We start from the raw sequence: 13304 nt of genomic DNA, 5'->3' as shown, positions 1-13304 counted from the left end.
TATCAATTTGGAGGAATTTTTTTTTTCATGTTTATGCAAAGCTTTATAACAACAATAAGAGACTTTGGGCACACAAAGACAAAGGTACATCCACAAAAGTAGAACATTTGATACTTAGCATATTAGGTGTAGCTTAATGTAGTCTGGATATGATTAGGCTTAATCTGTGTACATGTTTACTTACCAGTTTATATTTCACACAGATGCAAAATCGGATGGTGATTTTACTTTGTAACCTGAAACCTGCAAAGATGAGGGGAGTATTATCTCAAGCAATGCTCATGTGTGCTAGTTCACCAGAGAAGGTTGAAATCTTGGCTCCTCCAAATGGGTCTGTTCCTGGAGACAGAATTACTTTTGATGCTTTCCCAGGTAGGTATTTACTAGTAATTACTTAATAGTTTTGGAATCAGTTATCAAAGTGATGTTTGTAATGTTTAAAGGTTAAAATCAGTCCTGTGTAAGAATCATAAGGCTTAAATTAAATGACCATTATTAACTATTATTGAGTTTTTCAAATTTGCCTCAAGATGACACATTGAGTAAACCTTGTAACCATTCTCCCCCCCCATGAATGTACATGTTGTATAAAACACCTGATATGGTTTGACTATGTCCCTACCAAAATCTCATCTTAAATTGTAACTCCCATAATCCCCACATGTCATGGGAGGGACCCTATGGGAGGTAACTGAATCCTGGGGGCAGGTTTTGCCTGTGCTGTTCTCATGGTGGTAAATAAGTCTCATGAGATCTCATGGTTTTATAAAAGGGCAGTTCCCCCACACATGCTACTATATAAGACATGCCTTTGCTCCTCCTTTGTCTTGTGCCATGATTGTGAGGCCTCTGCAGCCATGTGGAACTGTGGGTCAATTAAACCTCTTTCTTTTATATATTACCCAGCCTTGGGTGTATCTTTATTAGCAGTGTGAGGATAGACTAATATAGTAAATTGATACTGGGTAGTGGAGCGCTACTGTAAAGATACCTGAAAGTGTAGAAGCGACTTTGGAACTCTGTAACAGGCAGAGGTTGGAACAGTTTGGAGGGTTCAGAAAAAGATAGGAAAGACTTCCTGGATACTTGCAGGGCTCAGGAAATAGGAAAATGTGGGAAAGTTTGAAACTTTCTAGAGACTTGTTGAATGGCTTTGACCAAAATGCTGATAGTGATATGGACAATAAAGTCAAAGCTGAGGTGGTCTCAGATAGAGATGAGGAACTTGTTGGGAACTGAAGCAAAAGTGACTTTTGCTAAGCTTTAGCAAAGAGACTGGTGGCATTTTGCCCTTTCCCTAGAGATCTGTGGAACTTTGAACTTGAGACAGATGATTTGGGGTATCTGGCAGAAGAAATTTCTAAGCAGCAGAGCATTTAGGAGATGACTTGGGTGCTCTTAAGCATTCAGTTTTATTCATTCACAAATACATGGTTTGGAATTGGAACATGTTTAAAAGGGAAGCAGAGCATAAAAGTCTGAAAAATGTTCAGACTATCGATGCAGTAGAAAAGAAAAACCCGTTTCTGCCAGCTGCAGAAATTTGCATAAGCAATGAGAAACCAAATGTTAATTGCCAAGACAATGGGGAAAACGTCTCCAGGGCATTTCAAAGACCTTCACAGCAGCCCCTCCCATCACAGGACCTAAGGAAGAAAAAATGGTTTCCTGGGCTGGGCCCAGGGCCCCCATGCTGTGTGCAGCTTAGGGACTTGGTGCCCTGCTTCCCAGCTGCTCTAGCCATGGCTAAAAAGGGCCAAGGTACAGCTCAGGCCCTTGCTTTAGAGAGTGCAAGCCCTAAGTTTTGGCAGCTTCCACATGGTGTTGAGCCTGTGGAGGCACAGAAATCAAGAATTGAGGTTTGGGAACCTCCGCCTAGATTTCAGAAGATGTATGGAAACCCCTGTATGTCCTGGCAGCAATTTGCTGCAGGAGCAGGGCTGTCGTGAACATCTACTAGGACAGTGCAGAAAGGAACTGTGGGATGGGACCCCACACACGCAGAATCCCCACTGGGGCACTGCCTAGTGGAGCTGTGAGAAGAGGGCCACTGTCCTCCAGACCCTAGAATCGTAGATCCACCCACAGCTTCCACAGTGTGCCTGGAAAAGCTATAGACACTCAACTCCAGCCTGTGAAAGCAGCTGGGATGGTGGCTGTGCCCTACAAAGCCACGGGTAGAGTTGCCCAAGGCCGTGGCAGCCCACCTCTTTCATCAGCATGACCTGCATGTGAGACATGGAGTCAAAGGAGATTATTTTGGAACTTTGAGGTTTAATGACCACCCCATTGGATTTTGGACTTGGATGGGGCCTGTAGGCCCTTTGTTTTGGTCAATTTCTCCCATTTGGAATGGTGTATTTACCCAATGCCTGTACCCCCAATGTATCTGGGAAATAACTAACTTGCTTTTGATTTTATGGCTCATAGGCAGAAGGGACTTGCCTTGTCTCAGATGATATGTTGGACTGTGGACTTTTGAATTAATACTGAAATGAGTTAAGACTTTGGGGGACTATTGGGAAGGCATGATTGGTTTTGAAATGTGAGGACATGAGATTTGGGAGGGGCCGGGGTGGAATGATATGGTTTGGCTGTGTCCCCACCCAAATCTCATCTTGAATTATAGCTCCCACAATTTTCACCTGTCGTGGGAGGGACCTGGTAGGAGGTAATTGAATACTGGGGGAGGGTTTTTCCTGTGCTGTTCTCCTGATAGTGAATAAGTCTCATGAGAGCTGATGGTTTTATAAAAGGGCAGTTCCCATACACAACACGCTCTTGCCTGCTGCCATGTAACACATGCTCCTCTTTAACCTTCTGCCATGATGGTGAGACCTCCATAGCCATGTGGAACTGTGAGTCAATTAAACCTCTTTCCTTTAGAAATTACCCAACCTCAGGTATATCTTTATTAGCAGTGTGAGAACAGACTAACACAACACCGCAGAGAGATTTTATCCTAACTAAAGCAATAATATTAACACCAACATAGCAGAAAAGTATGACATGGAGAGAGAACAGATTAATGTGCTGCAAAATCACTTACGCTGTAGATTGTCTCATGCTGCAACACAGAAAGACAGAGATGAAAAGTTTAGATTTATAATTATAAATTCCATCTAATAATATACTTGCACATGTTTTTACTCAACTTCAGGATATAGAGAAAATATCTAAGTTAAAATGTAATGATTTTAATAATCTAAAAGGAAGTTTCATTTTGTATTGCCTGTTTTCTCTAATAAAAATACTCCTGAGACAGAAAAATACTCTTGAGACAGATGAAGCTTCATAATGTGTGAGAAAGTTTCTTAAAATAGGTCTTTGAAGCAGAAGAGAAAGGATTCTTGGCAGATATAGAATAAGTATTTATCTCATATAAGAGGAAGGACCTGATAAAAGAAAAGCAGTTAGAAATTAAAAGACTGCATTTAAAGGATATTTATTTGACTAGAATAATTGGGAAAGGCAGATATAAATGAAGATAAATAGAATTAGGTTCAAAAGTAAGAACAATTTGGAGACATATTTGTAGAAATGACTCAGGATTTGTGTGTATGTCTGTGAGCGAATTATTTGTTAATGGTGCAATAAAATTAAACTAAGGTTTTGGGGGTTTTTTTTTTTCAACTTGTATTTTAGGCTCAAGGGATACAGATTTCTTATATTGGCAAATTGTATGTCCTTTAGGTTTAGTGTAGGAGTGATCCCATCACCCAGGTAGTGAGCATAGTACCTAATAGGTGGTTTTTCAACCCTCACCCCACTCCTGACCTCCGTCCCATTAGTAGTACTCAGTGCGTTTTGTTTCCATCTTCATGTCTGTGTATACTCAATGTTTAGGTTTAGCTCTCACTTGTAAGTGAAGACATTGTATTTGATTTCCTGTTCCTGTGTTGAGTTACTTAGGATAGTGGCTTCCAGCTGCATCCATGTTGCTGCAAAGGGTATAATTTTCTTTTTTTAAGGCTGCATGGTATTCCATAGTATATGCGTACCACTTTTTTTTTTAATCCAATCCACTGTTGATGGACACCTCAGTTGATTCCATGTCTTTGCTATTGTGAAGAGTGCTGCAGTGAACATACCAGTGTATTTGTCTTTTTGGTAGAATAATCTATTTTTCTTTGAGTATATACCCAGTAATGGGATTGCTAGGTCAAATGGTAGTTCTGTTTTAAGTTCTCTGAGAAACTGCAAACTGCTTTTCACAGTGGCTGAACTAATTTTCATTCCCTTTTCTCTACCACCTCGCCAACATCTGTGTGTTTTTTTTGTTTTCGTTTTTTGTTTTTTGTCTTCTTAGTAATAGCCATTGTGACTGGTATGAGATGGTATCTCATTGTGGTTTTGATTTGCACTTCTGTGATGTTGAGCATTTTGATACTTGTTTGTGACATATATATGTCTTCTGTTGAGAAGTGTCTGTTCATGTTCTTTGTCCACGTTTTAACAGAGTTATTTGGTTTTTGCTTGTTGAATTAAGTTCCTTATAGATTCTAGATATTAGAGTTTTGTTGGATGCATAATTTGTGAATATTTTTTCGCATTCCTCAGGCTGTCTGTTTACTCTGCTGATAGTTTATTTTGCCGTGCAGAAGCTCTTTAGTTTAATCAGCTCCCACTTGTCAACTTTTGTTTTTGTTGCAACTGCTTTTGGAGACTTGGTCATAAATTCTTTATTGAGAAGGGTATTTCCTAGAATTTTTGCCAAGAGTGATATTGAGAAGGGTATTTCCTAGATTTTCTTCTAGGATTTTTACAGTTTTAGGTCTTATATATAATTCTTAAATCCATCTTGAGTTATCTTTTGTACATGGTGAAATATAAGGGTCCTATTTCATTCTTCTGCATATGACTAGCCAGTTATTCCAGCACCATTTATTGAATAGAGAGTTTTTTCCCCATTGCTTGTTATTGTTGACTTGTTGAAAATCAAATGGTTGTAGGTGTGCAGCTTTATTTCTGGGTCCTCTATCTTGTTCCATTTGTCTGTGTGTCTATTTTTGTACCAGTACACTTCTGTTTTGGTCGCTGTAGCCTTGTAGTATAGTTTGAACTTGGGTAATGTGATACCTCCAGTTATGTTCTTTTTGCTTAGAATTATTTTGTCTATTTGGACTCTTTTCTCATTCCATGCAAATTTTAGAAAATTTTTTTCTAATTCTGTTATAAGTGACGTTGTATGTAGTTTGATAGTAATAGTATTAACTCTGTAGATTAGTTTGGGCAGTAAGGCAATTTTAACAATATTGATTTTTCCAATCCATGAGTGTATGATGTTTTTCCTTGTGTTTGTATCATCTGTGATTTATTTCAGCAGTATTTTATAGTTCTCCTTATAGAGATCTTTCACCTCTTTCGTTCGGTGCATTCCTAGATATTTCATTTTTTGTGTGCCTATTGTAATTGGGATTGTGTTCTTGATTTGACCCTCAGCTTGAACTTTGGTGTATAAAAATGCTACTGATTTTTGTGCATTGATTTTGTATCCAGAAACTTTATACTAAAGTCGTTTATCAGCTCTGGGAGCCTTTTGATGAGTCTTTAGTGTTTTTTAGGTACAGAATCATAACTTATTGAAGAGAGATAATTTGACTTATTCTTTTCCTATTTGGATGCCTTTTCTTTCTCTTGCCTGGTTGCTCTATCTAGGACTTCCAGTCCTATGTTGAGGAGGAGTGATGAAAGTGGGCATCCCTGTTTTGTTCCAGTTTTCAAGGGAAATGGTTCCAGCTTTTGCCTATTAGGTATTATGTTGGCTGTGGGTTTGCCATAGATAGCTCTTATTATTTTGAGGTATGTTACTTTGATGCCTAGTCTATTGAGGGTTTTATCATGAAGGGATGCAGATTTACTTAAAGCTTTTTCTGTATTTGTTGAGATGATTATATAATTTTTGGTCTTCTATTTACGTGGTGAATCACATTTATTGATTTGCATATGTCGAACCAGCCTTTCATCCCAGAAATAAAGCCTACTTGATTGTGGTATATTGCTTTTTGATGTGCTGCTGTATTTTATTTGCCAGTGTTTTGTTGAGGACTTTTGTGTTTGTGTTCATCAGAGATACTGGCCTAAAGTTTTCTTTTTTCCTTATGGTCTCTGACAGTTTTTGGTGTCAGGCTGATGTTGGCTTCACAGGATACATAAGGGAGGAGCTTCTCTTTCTCAGTTTTTTGGAATAGTCTCAGTAGGATTGGTACCAGTTCTTTGTACATCTGGTAGAATTCAGCTGCGAATCCATCTGATCCAGGGCCTTTTTTTTTTTTTTTTTTTTTTTTTTTTTTGAGACGGGGTCTGGCTCTGTAACCCAGGTTGGAGTGCAGTGGCGTTATCTTGGCCCACTGCGATCTCTGCCTTTTAGGCTCAAGCGAACCTCCCACCTCAGCCTCCCAAGTAGCTGGGACTATGCCACCACACCAGGGCTTTTTTTAATTGGTAGATTTTTATTACTGATTCAGTTTGAGAACTCGTTATTGGTCTGTTCAGGTTTTTACTATCTTCCTAGTACAATCTTGGGAGGTTGTGTGCTTCTAAGAATTTATCAATTTTCTAATTTGTGTGCAAAGAGATGTTTGTAATAGTCTCTGAGGTTCTTTTGTATTTCTGTGGGATTGGTTTTAATGTCACCTTTGTCATTTCTGATTGCGAATAGCTGAGTTTTATTGAATAACAAGGCTGATGTGATTATATAGGCATGTTTTAAAATTCTCCATTAACTGTGTTTAATGAAATACTACAACATGAAGAGTTTTAACATGGAATAGTAACACAGAAAATATGGATGAAAGCATGGATTAATTTGTTTGGAACTCATTTCCACCCTCCTAATCAGAAGTAGACTAGTCTTAAAAAAACACACACACAGGGAAATTATTTATTTATTTATTTATTTTACAAGTACCCCTGACTTTGAATGAATCTGTATATCTTGAACCTTGGTAGATAAGGAATCATAGTGGTCTATGCTCTAATAACATTTTTTTGGAAATTACATTTTGGGAAAATCTCAGTCTCCATGATTTCTCAGAGATGCCTAATGGCTTTAAATTCATGGAGCATATGCTCACCACTCTACTCCCACCAAGCAAAACTAACTTGAAAACAGTATTACAGCTAGGAGACAAAGACAATGACAGGTCTTTGTGAGAATGCACTATTTATGATCAAATAATAAATAGGAATTTACAGTCAGACTTTTAACTTCTAAGATCGTGCTTATTTCTATTGATATCGAGTCTTATTAATAGTAGAAATTAATAGCTAATTAGGAAGCATAGGTTTAAATTTTGATATTGAGTCTTCCAAGATCATGCTTATTTCTATTGATATCGAGTCTTATTAATAGTAGAAATTAATAGCTAATTAGGAAGTATAGGTTTAAATTTTAAGTCCATTTGTTAAAAATCCAAATTGTCTATGCTTGATTCCTCCTCTTGAAAACCCATTTTAATCAGGTTTCTTTCCCCACTGTTTCACCAGAACTGCTCTGGGTAAAATCACCAATCACTCCCTGTAGCTATATGTCTAGTTCTCAGTCTTGTTATTAATTAACTTGGCTTCTGGCACCATACTCTTCTGGTGGTTCTCCTGCTTCACTGGCTGCCGCTATCATTTCCATTGCTGATTCTTCCTTACCTCCCTGGATTCTTACTGTTATAGGACCTCAGACTTTGGTTTTGGACCTCTTTTTTTTCCATGCTTATTCCTTGGGCAATTTTACCCAGTCATTTAGATAAGCTAGATAGCTGCCAGATGAACTCTTTGATGTACATGCTCCAAGGGGGAAGGACACATAATCCTACTCTTTCCCCTAGAATTCCATTTGTCCATGGTATTTTTCATCTTATTTGATAGCATTTCCATCCTCCTAGTTGCTTAACTGCTTTTCTTATACCCTATATCTTCTGCTCAGAAAATCCTAGTGGCTCTACCTTCTGAACATACCTAGAATTATTATTAACTCCACCACTAGCACCCTAGTCCCAAAGCCAACATCTCTTATCTACATATTTACATAAGTCTTCTAACTGATCATCCTGCTTTTGCCCTCTCTGTTCTTCCATTTATGTTCAATTAGAGCAGCCAGAGTGATCTAACAGATTATATTACTCTGCTCGAAACTATTCAGAAGCTTTTCATCTCACCTAGAGTACAAGCCCAAGTTCTTACAGTGATTTCCCATTATTTTGTTAATCTCACGAACTCCAGCTTTTCCTTGCTCACCCCACTTGAGCCACCAGCTCTTTCCCAAGGTAGCTGCATGGCTTGCTTACTCATCCTCTTCAAATCTTTCCGAACCTCAGCTTTTTCATCTATAAGAAGGGGATTTTAATTGGTATTTGTCTTAACTGGGTTTATAAGCTTTGACTTTTAAAACACTTAGCCAACTGCCTGGTATTTTAAATTCTTTGCTGTAACTTTTGTGTCTCAATACCCTCATCTGTAAGATGAGAGTAATGAATATTACTTCTTACATATGTACTGAGAGGATTAAACAAGTTAATATACGTACAGCACTCAGTACAGTGACCAGCACTTAGTAAGCACTATATACATGTTGTATATTATTATGGATATTATCTAATTTACATGGCACTGTCTTTCTAGATCTGAGAAGGTTAATTTTGTGCTACATCACAGCTTTTTATACTTAGGGCTTATGTTGCTTGCAGCAAGAATTTACCCACACAATCTGTATTCTTTATAAGAAGCATGTATGTCAGTCTGCTTCTTAACTAACTCATTATCAGTTTGGCAACGTCCTTTTGGGCCAAGGTTGCAAAGGTTGCAAATCTGAGTCAGTGCTCAGACCTCCCTGAACAGTATCTCTGCCTCTAGCCTTCTAGAATCCTGGAGTGCCCACTTTGCGACACAATATATGTACAAGATTATGATTATAGATTAAGGAATGATTTACAAACAAAAAATAAAAATCTTATGGATCTAAGGAGCAATATAATTGAATTTTATTTATTGGTTTTTTTTTTCCATTCTACTTACTAGTTTCTCTATTGTCGAATCAAATGTCCTTAAAGGAGTAAGAGAAATCCTTATTTTTTTATACCAGTCACTTTCAGTCTTAGTTTCATTACATGTTCTACTGTAGGTGTATCATTCAATTAACTACTATGTTATCTCCGAAAGCCTGCATGTTAGAAGGCAGTGTTTTATGTTCTTGCCAGTTTCATAGTTTCTGAAGAGCTAATAAACAACAAAACTACAATGACCAACTAATTTACACAGTTTTGTTATTCTTATATATATATGACTGGAAAATAAATACTATTTTATATAATAAGATGTCATCAGAATATAAAATATAAATATAAAATGTGAGTATATTTTATATTCCTAATATAAGATATGAATATATTTTATATTCCTAATATAAATTCTGCAGCTTAAGAGATATGTTACTTTTCTTCATTGTTTCTTTAACTGACTGATTCTTCATTCTAAATATTGAGCATTCTCAGCTTTGAACTTACATTAAACTTTACTCTCTAATTTTCTATCATTAAGTAGAGGAGTTGTTTGGTATATTACTTGTCTTTAAGCCTAAACCAGATGTGCTCTACTACTAATTTTTCTTTTATTATAAAATTGATACTGTGAGTTACTATAAATAGAGGGGTTGTGGGTATTAACCACATGTAAGAGGGTTGTTTACTTGCTAAAGTATGGTTTGTCAGTGGGCAGAATGCTGTACTAGCAGAACATGGGCTTTGTTGATTATGTGACATTGAGCAACTTGTGTTTTCTGAGCCTCAGTTTCTTTTTACTTAAAATTAGTCAGAGTTATGTGAATTTTAGGCAACAACATATATTCCTAGTGCTTAGAAAATACTAGTCCCTGTCTCCTCACTACTCCTTTCTGTTTCTTTACATCTCACCGAACAGAATGGGTAGCAAATGAAATCCAAAGTAGTTATCATCATTAGCTAGAGAAACCCAAAATTTAAGCCAATCTCCAGTATTGATAAGAAATCTTTAAGCACTAGAGCAGTGATCTAGCAGCTCATTTTGTGTTTTGAAACATAGTAAAGCATAAGCTGCTTCTACCAGTTGTAAAAATATAACATATCAAAAGACTTTTTTTTCTTCACAGTTTTTCTTTATATTTAATGATAAAATGAGTATGTTAATCCATTCATGTACTGCTGTAAAGAAATATCTGAGGCTAGGTAATTTGTAAGGAAAAGAGGTTTAATTGACTCAGGGTTCAGCAGGCTGTACGGGAAGTATGGCAGCATCTGCTTCTGGGGAGGCCTCAGAAATTTTACTCATGGCAGTCAAATCAAGTCAGAGCAAGAGCGAGCATCTTACATGGCAGGAGCAGGACCAAGAGAGAGCAGGGAAGTGCCACACACTTTTAAACAACCAGATCTCAGGATAACTCACTATCATGAAACTAGCACCAAGGAGGAAATCTGCCCCTGTAATCCATTCACCTCCACCAGGCTCCACCTCCGACATTGGTGATTATAATTGAACATAATATTTGGGTGAGGATACGGACTCAAACCATATCAGTGAGTATCTTCCATTTTATTATTTTGATAATTTGGATACAATTCATTAAGCTTTATTACTTATAAAAATATTTATGAGTAAAATATAATATCTTTTACATAAACAACAATAACTATTTTATTTTACCAATCAAGAATATAAACTGCTGACATAATAAAAATAAAGTAAATGTTAAAAGTTTGATTAGGTCCAAAAATCAGAAAATGCTGCCAAAACAATTCACTGGAAATGTCTGTGAACAGTCTCTTTAATATTTTTGTATTTTAGCTGTATAATTTTCTTGTGCTTTTTCTCTCCTACACAGGAGAGCCCGACAAGGAGCTGAATCCTAAGAAGAAGATTTGGGAGCAGATCCAGCCGGATCTTCACACTAATGATGAGTGTGTGGCTACATACAAAGGAGTTCCCTTTGAGGTGAAAGGGAAGGGATTATGTAGGGCTCAAACCATGAGCAACAGTGGAATCAAATAAAATGCTTCCACTACCAAAAGACATTTAAAAAAAACCTTAAAAATAATAAAGAGAAATACATTTGTCACTTGTACCTAAAATATGAGTGGCTCATTTTTGTGTTATTCTCTTCTAGACTTGACTAGTCATTTACCTGGTATATATTGTTTTCACTGATTGGGGAAACACTAGATTTTTACCTAGGTTTTTGATCATTTATAATGGAGAGCGGAAGTTGCCTATATTTTCTAATAATTTATTTTTCAGCAGGAATATTGATTAGCAGGTTTTTTTTCTTTATACCCATAGAAAACTAACTAGATTAATATTTAGTTTCTTATTTGTAGGCACAGGATGCATGAAATTTCAGGCTCTGGGATTTCTTGTATATTGTGTGTCTGTATCAAAAATATCCTCTCCTTTTCAAAAATGACAAGTTGGAAAATGTTTGTCAGACTTATTAACTGGTCACATTATAATAATATTGATAATGACCAACTGCTCATTCTGAAAGCCAAACATAAAAGCTAGGAGATGTGGCATCTGAACATTTTTGCTTTGCTGCCAGAGTAACCCTGACTAATAATACAATAATAGCGATTTAAAAAAAAAAAAACTGAGATTTCCTACTGGCTTGAAGTTTTTCTATTTAGCAGAATAATAGTAATAAGTTTCAACTAGCTCTAAAGAATGAACACATTGTAAACAGTTGCCACAGTAGTTTCTAATAAATTGATCATAAAAGCAGCAATCCTTCTTTTTTTTAATTCTAGCTTCTTTATAAAGATTATTTGGGTACCTAATAAAGGATAATTTATATCTTATTACAGACTGATATTTTGCTTTTTCATGTATCATCATATTGTCAGTATATTAAAAGAAATTATAGCCTAAAACTTAACATATACCATACTTAATATTAAGGTGTCAAATAGTTATTCTTACTCATCTTACAAATATTGTAAGAGCAATAAAAATTAATTGAGGACTTATGAGCCTACAGGTCATCAGCCTTCAGGTGATTACTGATGATTTGGGCTTACACACACATGTCAGCAAGATAGAGGGTGTGGATAGGGGAGAGCTGGTAGCTAAGAAGGGGCCTCACAGAGGAATATTAGTGATTTTAACTGGGTTTCAGAATCTGCGCCTTACCTTTACAGGTTCAACAAAAGATTGGCACCAATGGAGACAGAAGTATAGACATTGTTTTAAAAATACACACATGCACAGACACACACAAAACATTTTATCTTCATAGCTGTCTGAATCCTTCAATAAGAAGGAGAGGCACACACAAATACATACACACACTCACACAAAACTCAACAATCATAAAACAATGCTGCACGTTATAGAAGGCAGAATTAAATTTTATTTATTTAAATCCATGGAACTCTAGTAGGCCAGGATATATTATAGTACCATTATCAATGTGATATTCTAAAAATATGAACGGAGCATCATTAACATTTTTTGGTACCTAAGCACAAAATGAATTGCAAAAGTTACTTTGTTCTCAAGATATGTCATTCTTTTGGGAATAAATACTTTTGGTGATGGAGTCTTGTGTGAGTTTTTTGCTCTGAATTTTTCTCAATTATATTAAATTTCTTTAATATAATTTAAATAATATTTCAACTACCTAGGCAGTTGAAATTTTCCCAACAAAATGTTGAAAATACTGTACCCCAGATCAGATTATATAATGATTTGTTAGTGAAACCTAAATTGGTGATTGAATCATACATCAAGCCTAGAGAGAATAAAAGCGATTGGTCTTTTGTTTTTTGTGTTTTTTTTTGTTTGTTTGTTTGTTTTTTTGAGACAGTCTCGCTCTGTCGCCCAGGCTGGAGTGCAGTGGCGTGATCTAGGCTCACTGCAAGCTCTGCTTCCCAGGTTCCCATCATTCTCCTGCCTCAGCCTCCCGAGCAGCTGGGACTACAGGCGTCTGCCACCACGCCCGGCTAATTTTTTTTGTTTGTTTGTATTTTTAGTAGAGACGAGGTTTCACCGTGTTAGCCAGGATGGTCTTGATCTCCTGACCTCGTGATCCACCTGTCTCAGCCTTCCAAAGTGCTGGGATTACAGGTGTTAGCCACCGCGCCCAGCCTGGTCTTTTGTTAAAGCACATGATGTAGCATCATCAGTAGTTCATTTGTGCTGAAATTTATGATGACTTACTACAAAAGAGTACATTGCAAAAATGTCACATTTCTCTTTCTCAAGTACTGTATTATGCCTTGCCAAATTATACCAAATGTCCATGCTTCCCTCCATAATTCCCCCAGGTCTTTACCATGTAGAAATCC

At 36.7% G+C, this 13304-nt stretch overlaps 1 protein-coding gene across 1 annotated transcript in view; it reads left to right on the top strand.

Moving 5' to 3' along the window:
* LOC105486300 (aminoacyl tRNA synthetase complex interacting multifunctional protein 1) overlaps positions 1-12556 on the top strand; it is a 30718-nt gene extending 18162 nt beyond the window's left edge. The window contains exons 6-7 of the mRNA XM_011749120.3: positions 204-372; positions 10847-12556. Of these exons, the coding sequence (XP_011747422.3) occupies positions 204-372; positions 10847-11013 (336 nt within the window). The 3' untranslated portion in view covers positions 11014-12556. The remainder of the gene's footprint in view (positions 1-203; positions 373-10846) is intronic.
* The last annotated feature ends 748 nt before the right edge of the window (positions 12557-13304 follow it).

This window comes from Macaca nemestrina, chromosome 3 (genome assembly GCF_043159975.1).
Source record: "Macaca nemestrina isolate mMacNem1 chromosome 3, mMacNem.hap1, whole genome shotgun sequence".
Lineage (NCBI taxonomy): Eukaryota > Metazoa > Chordata > Mammalia > Primates > Cercopithecidae > Macaca > Macaca nemestrina.
Note: the sequence above shows the minus strand (reverse complement) of the source record. Positions and strands in the feature narration are given on the sequence as shown.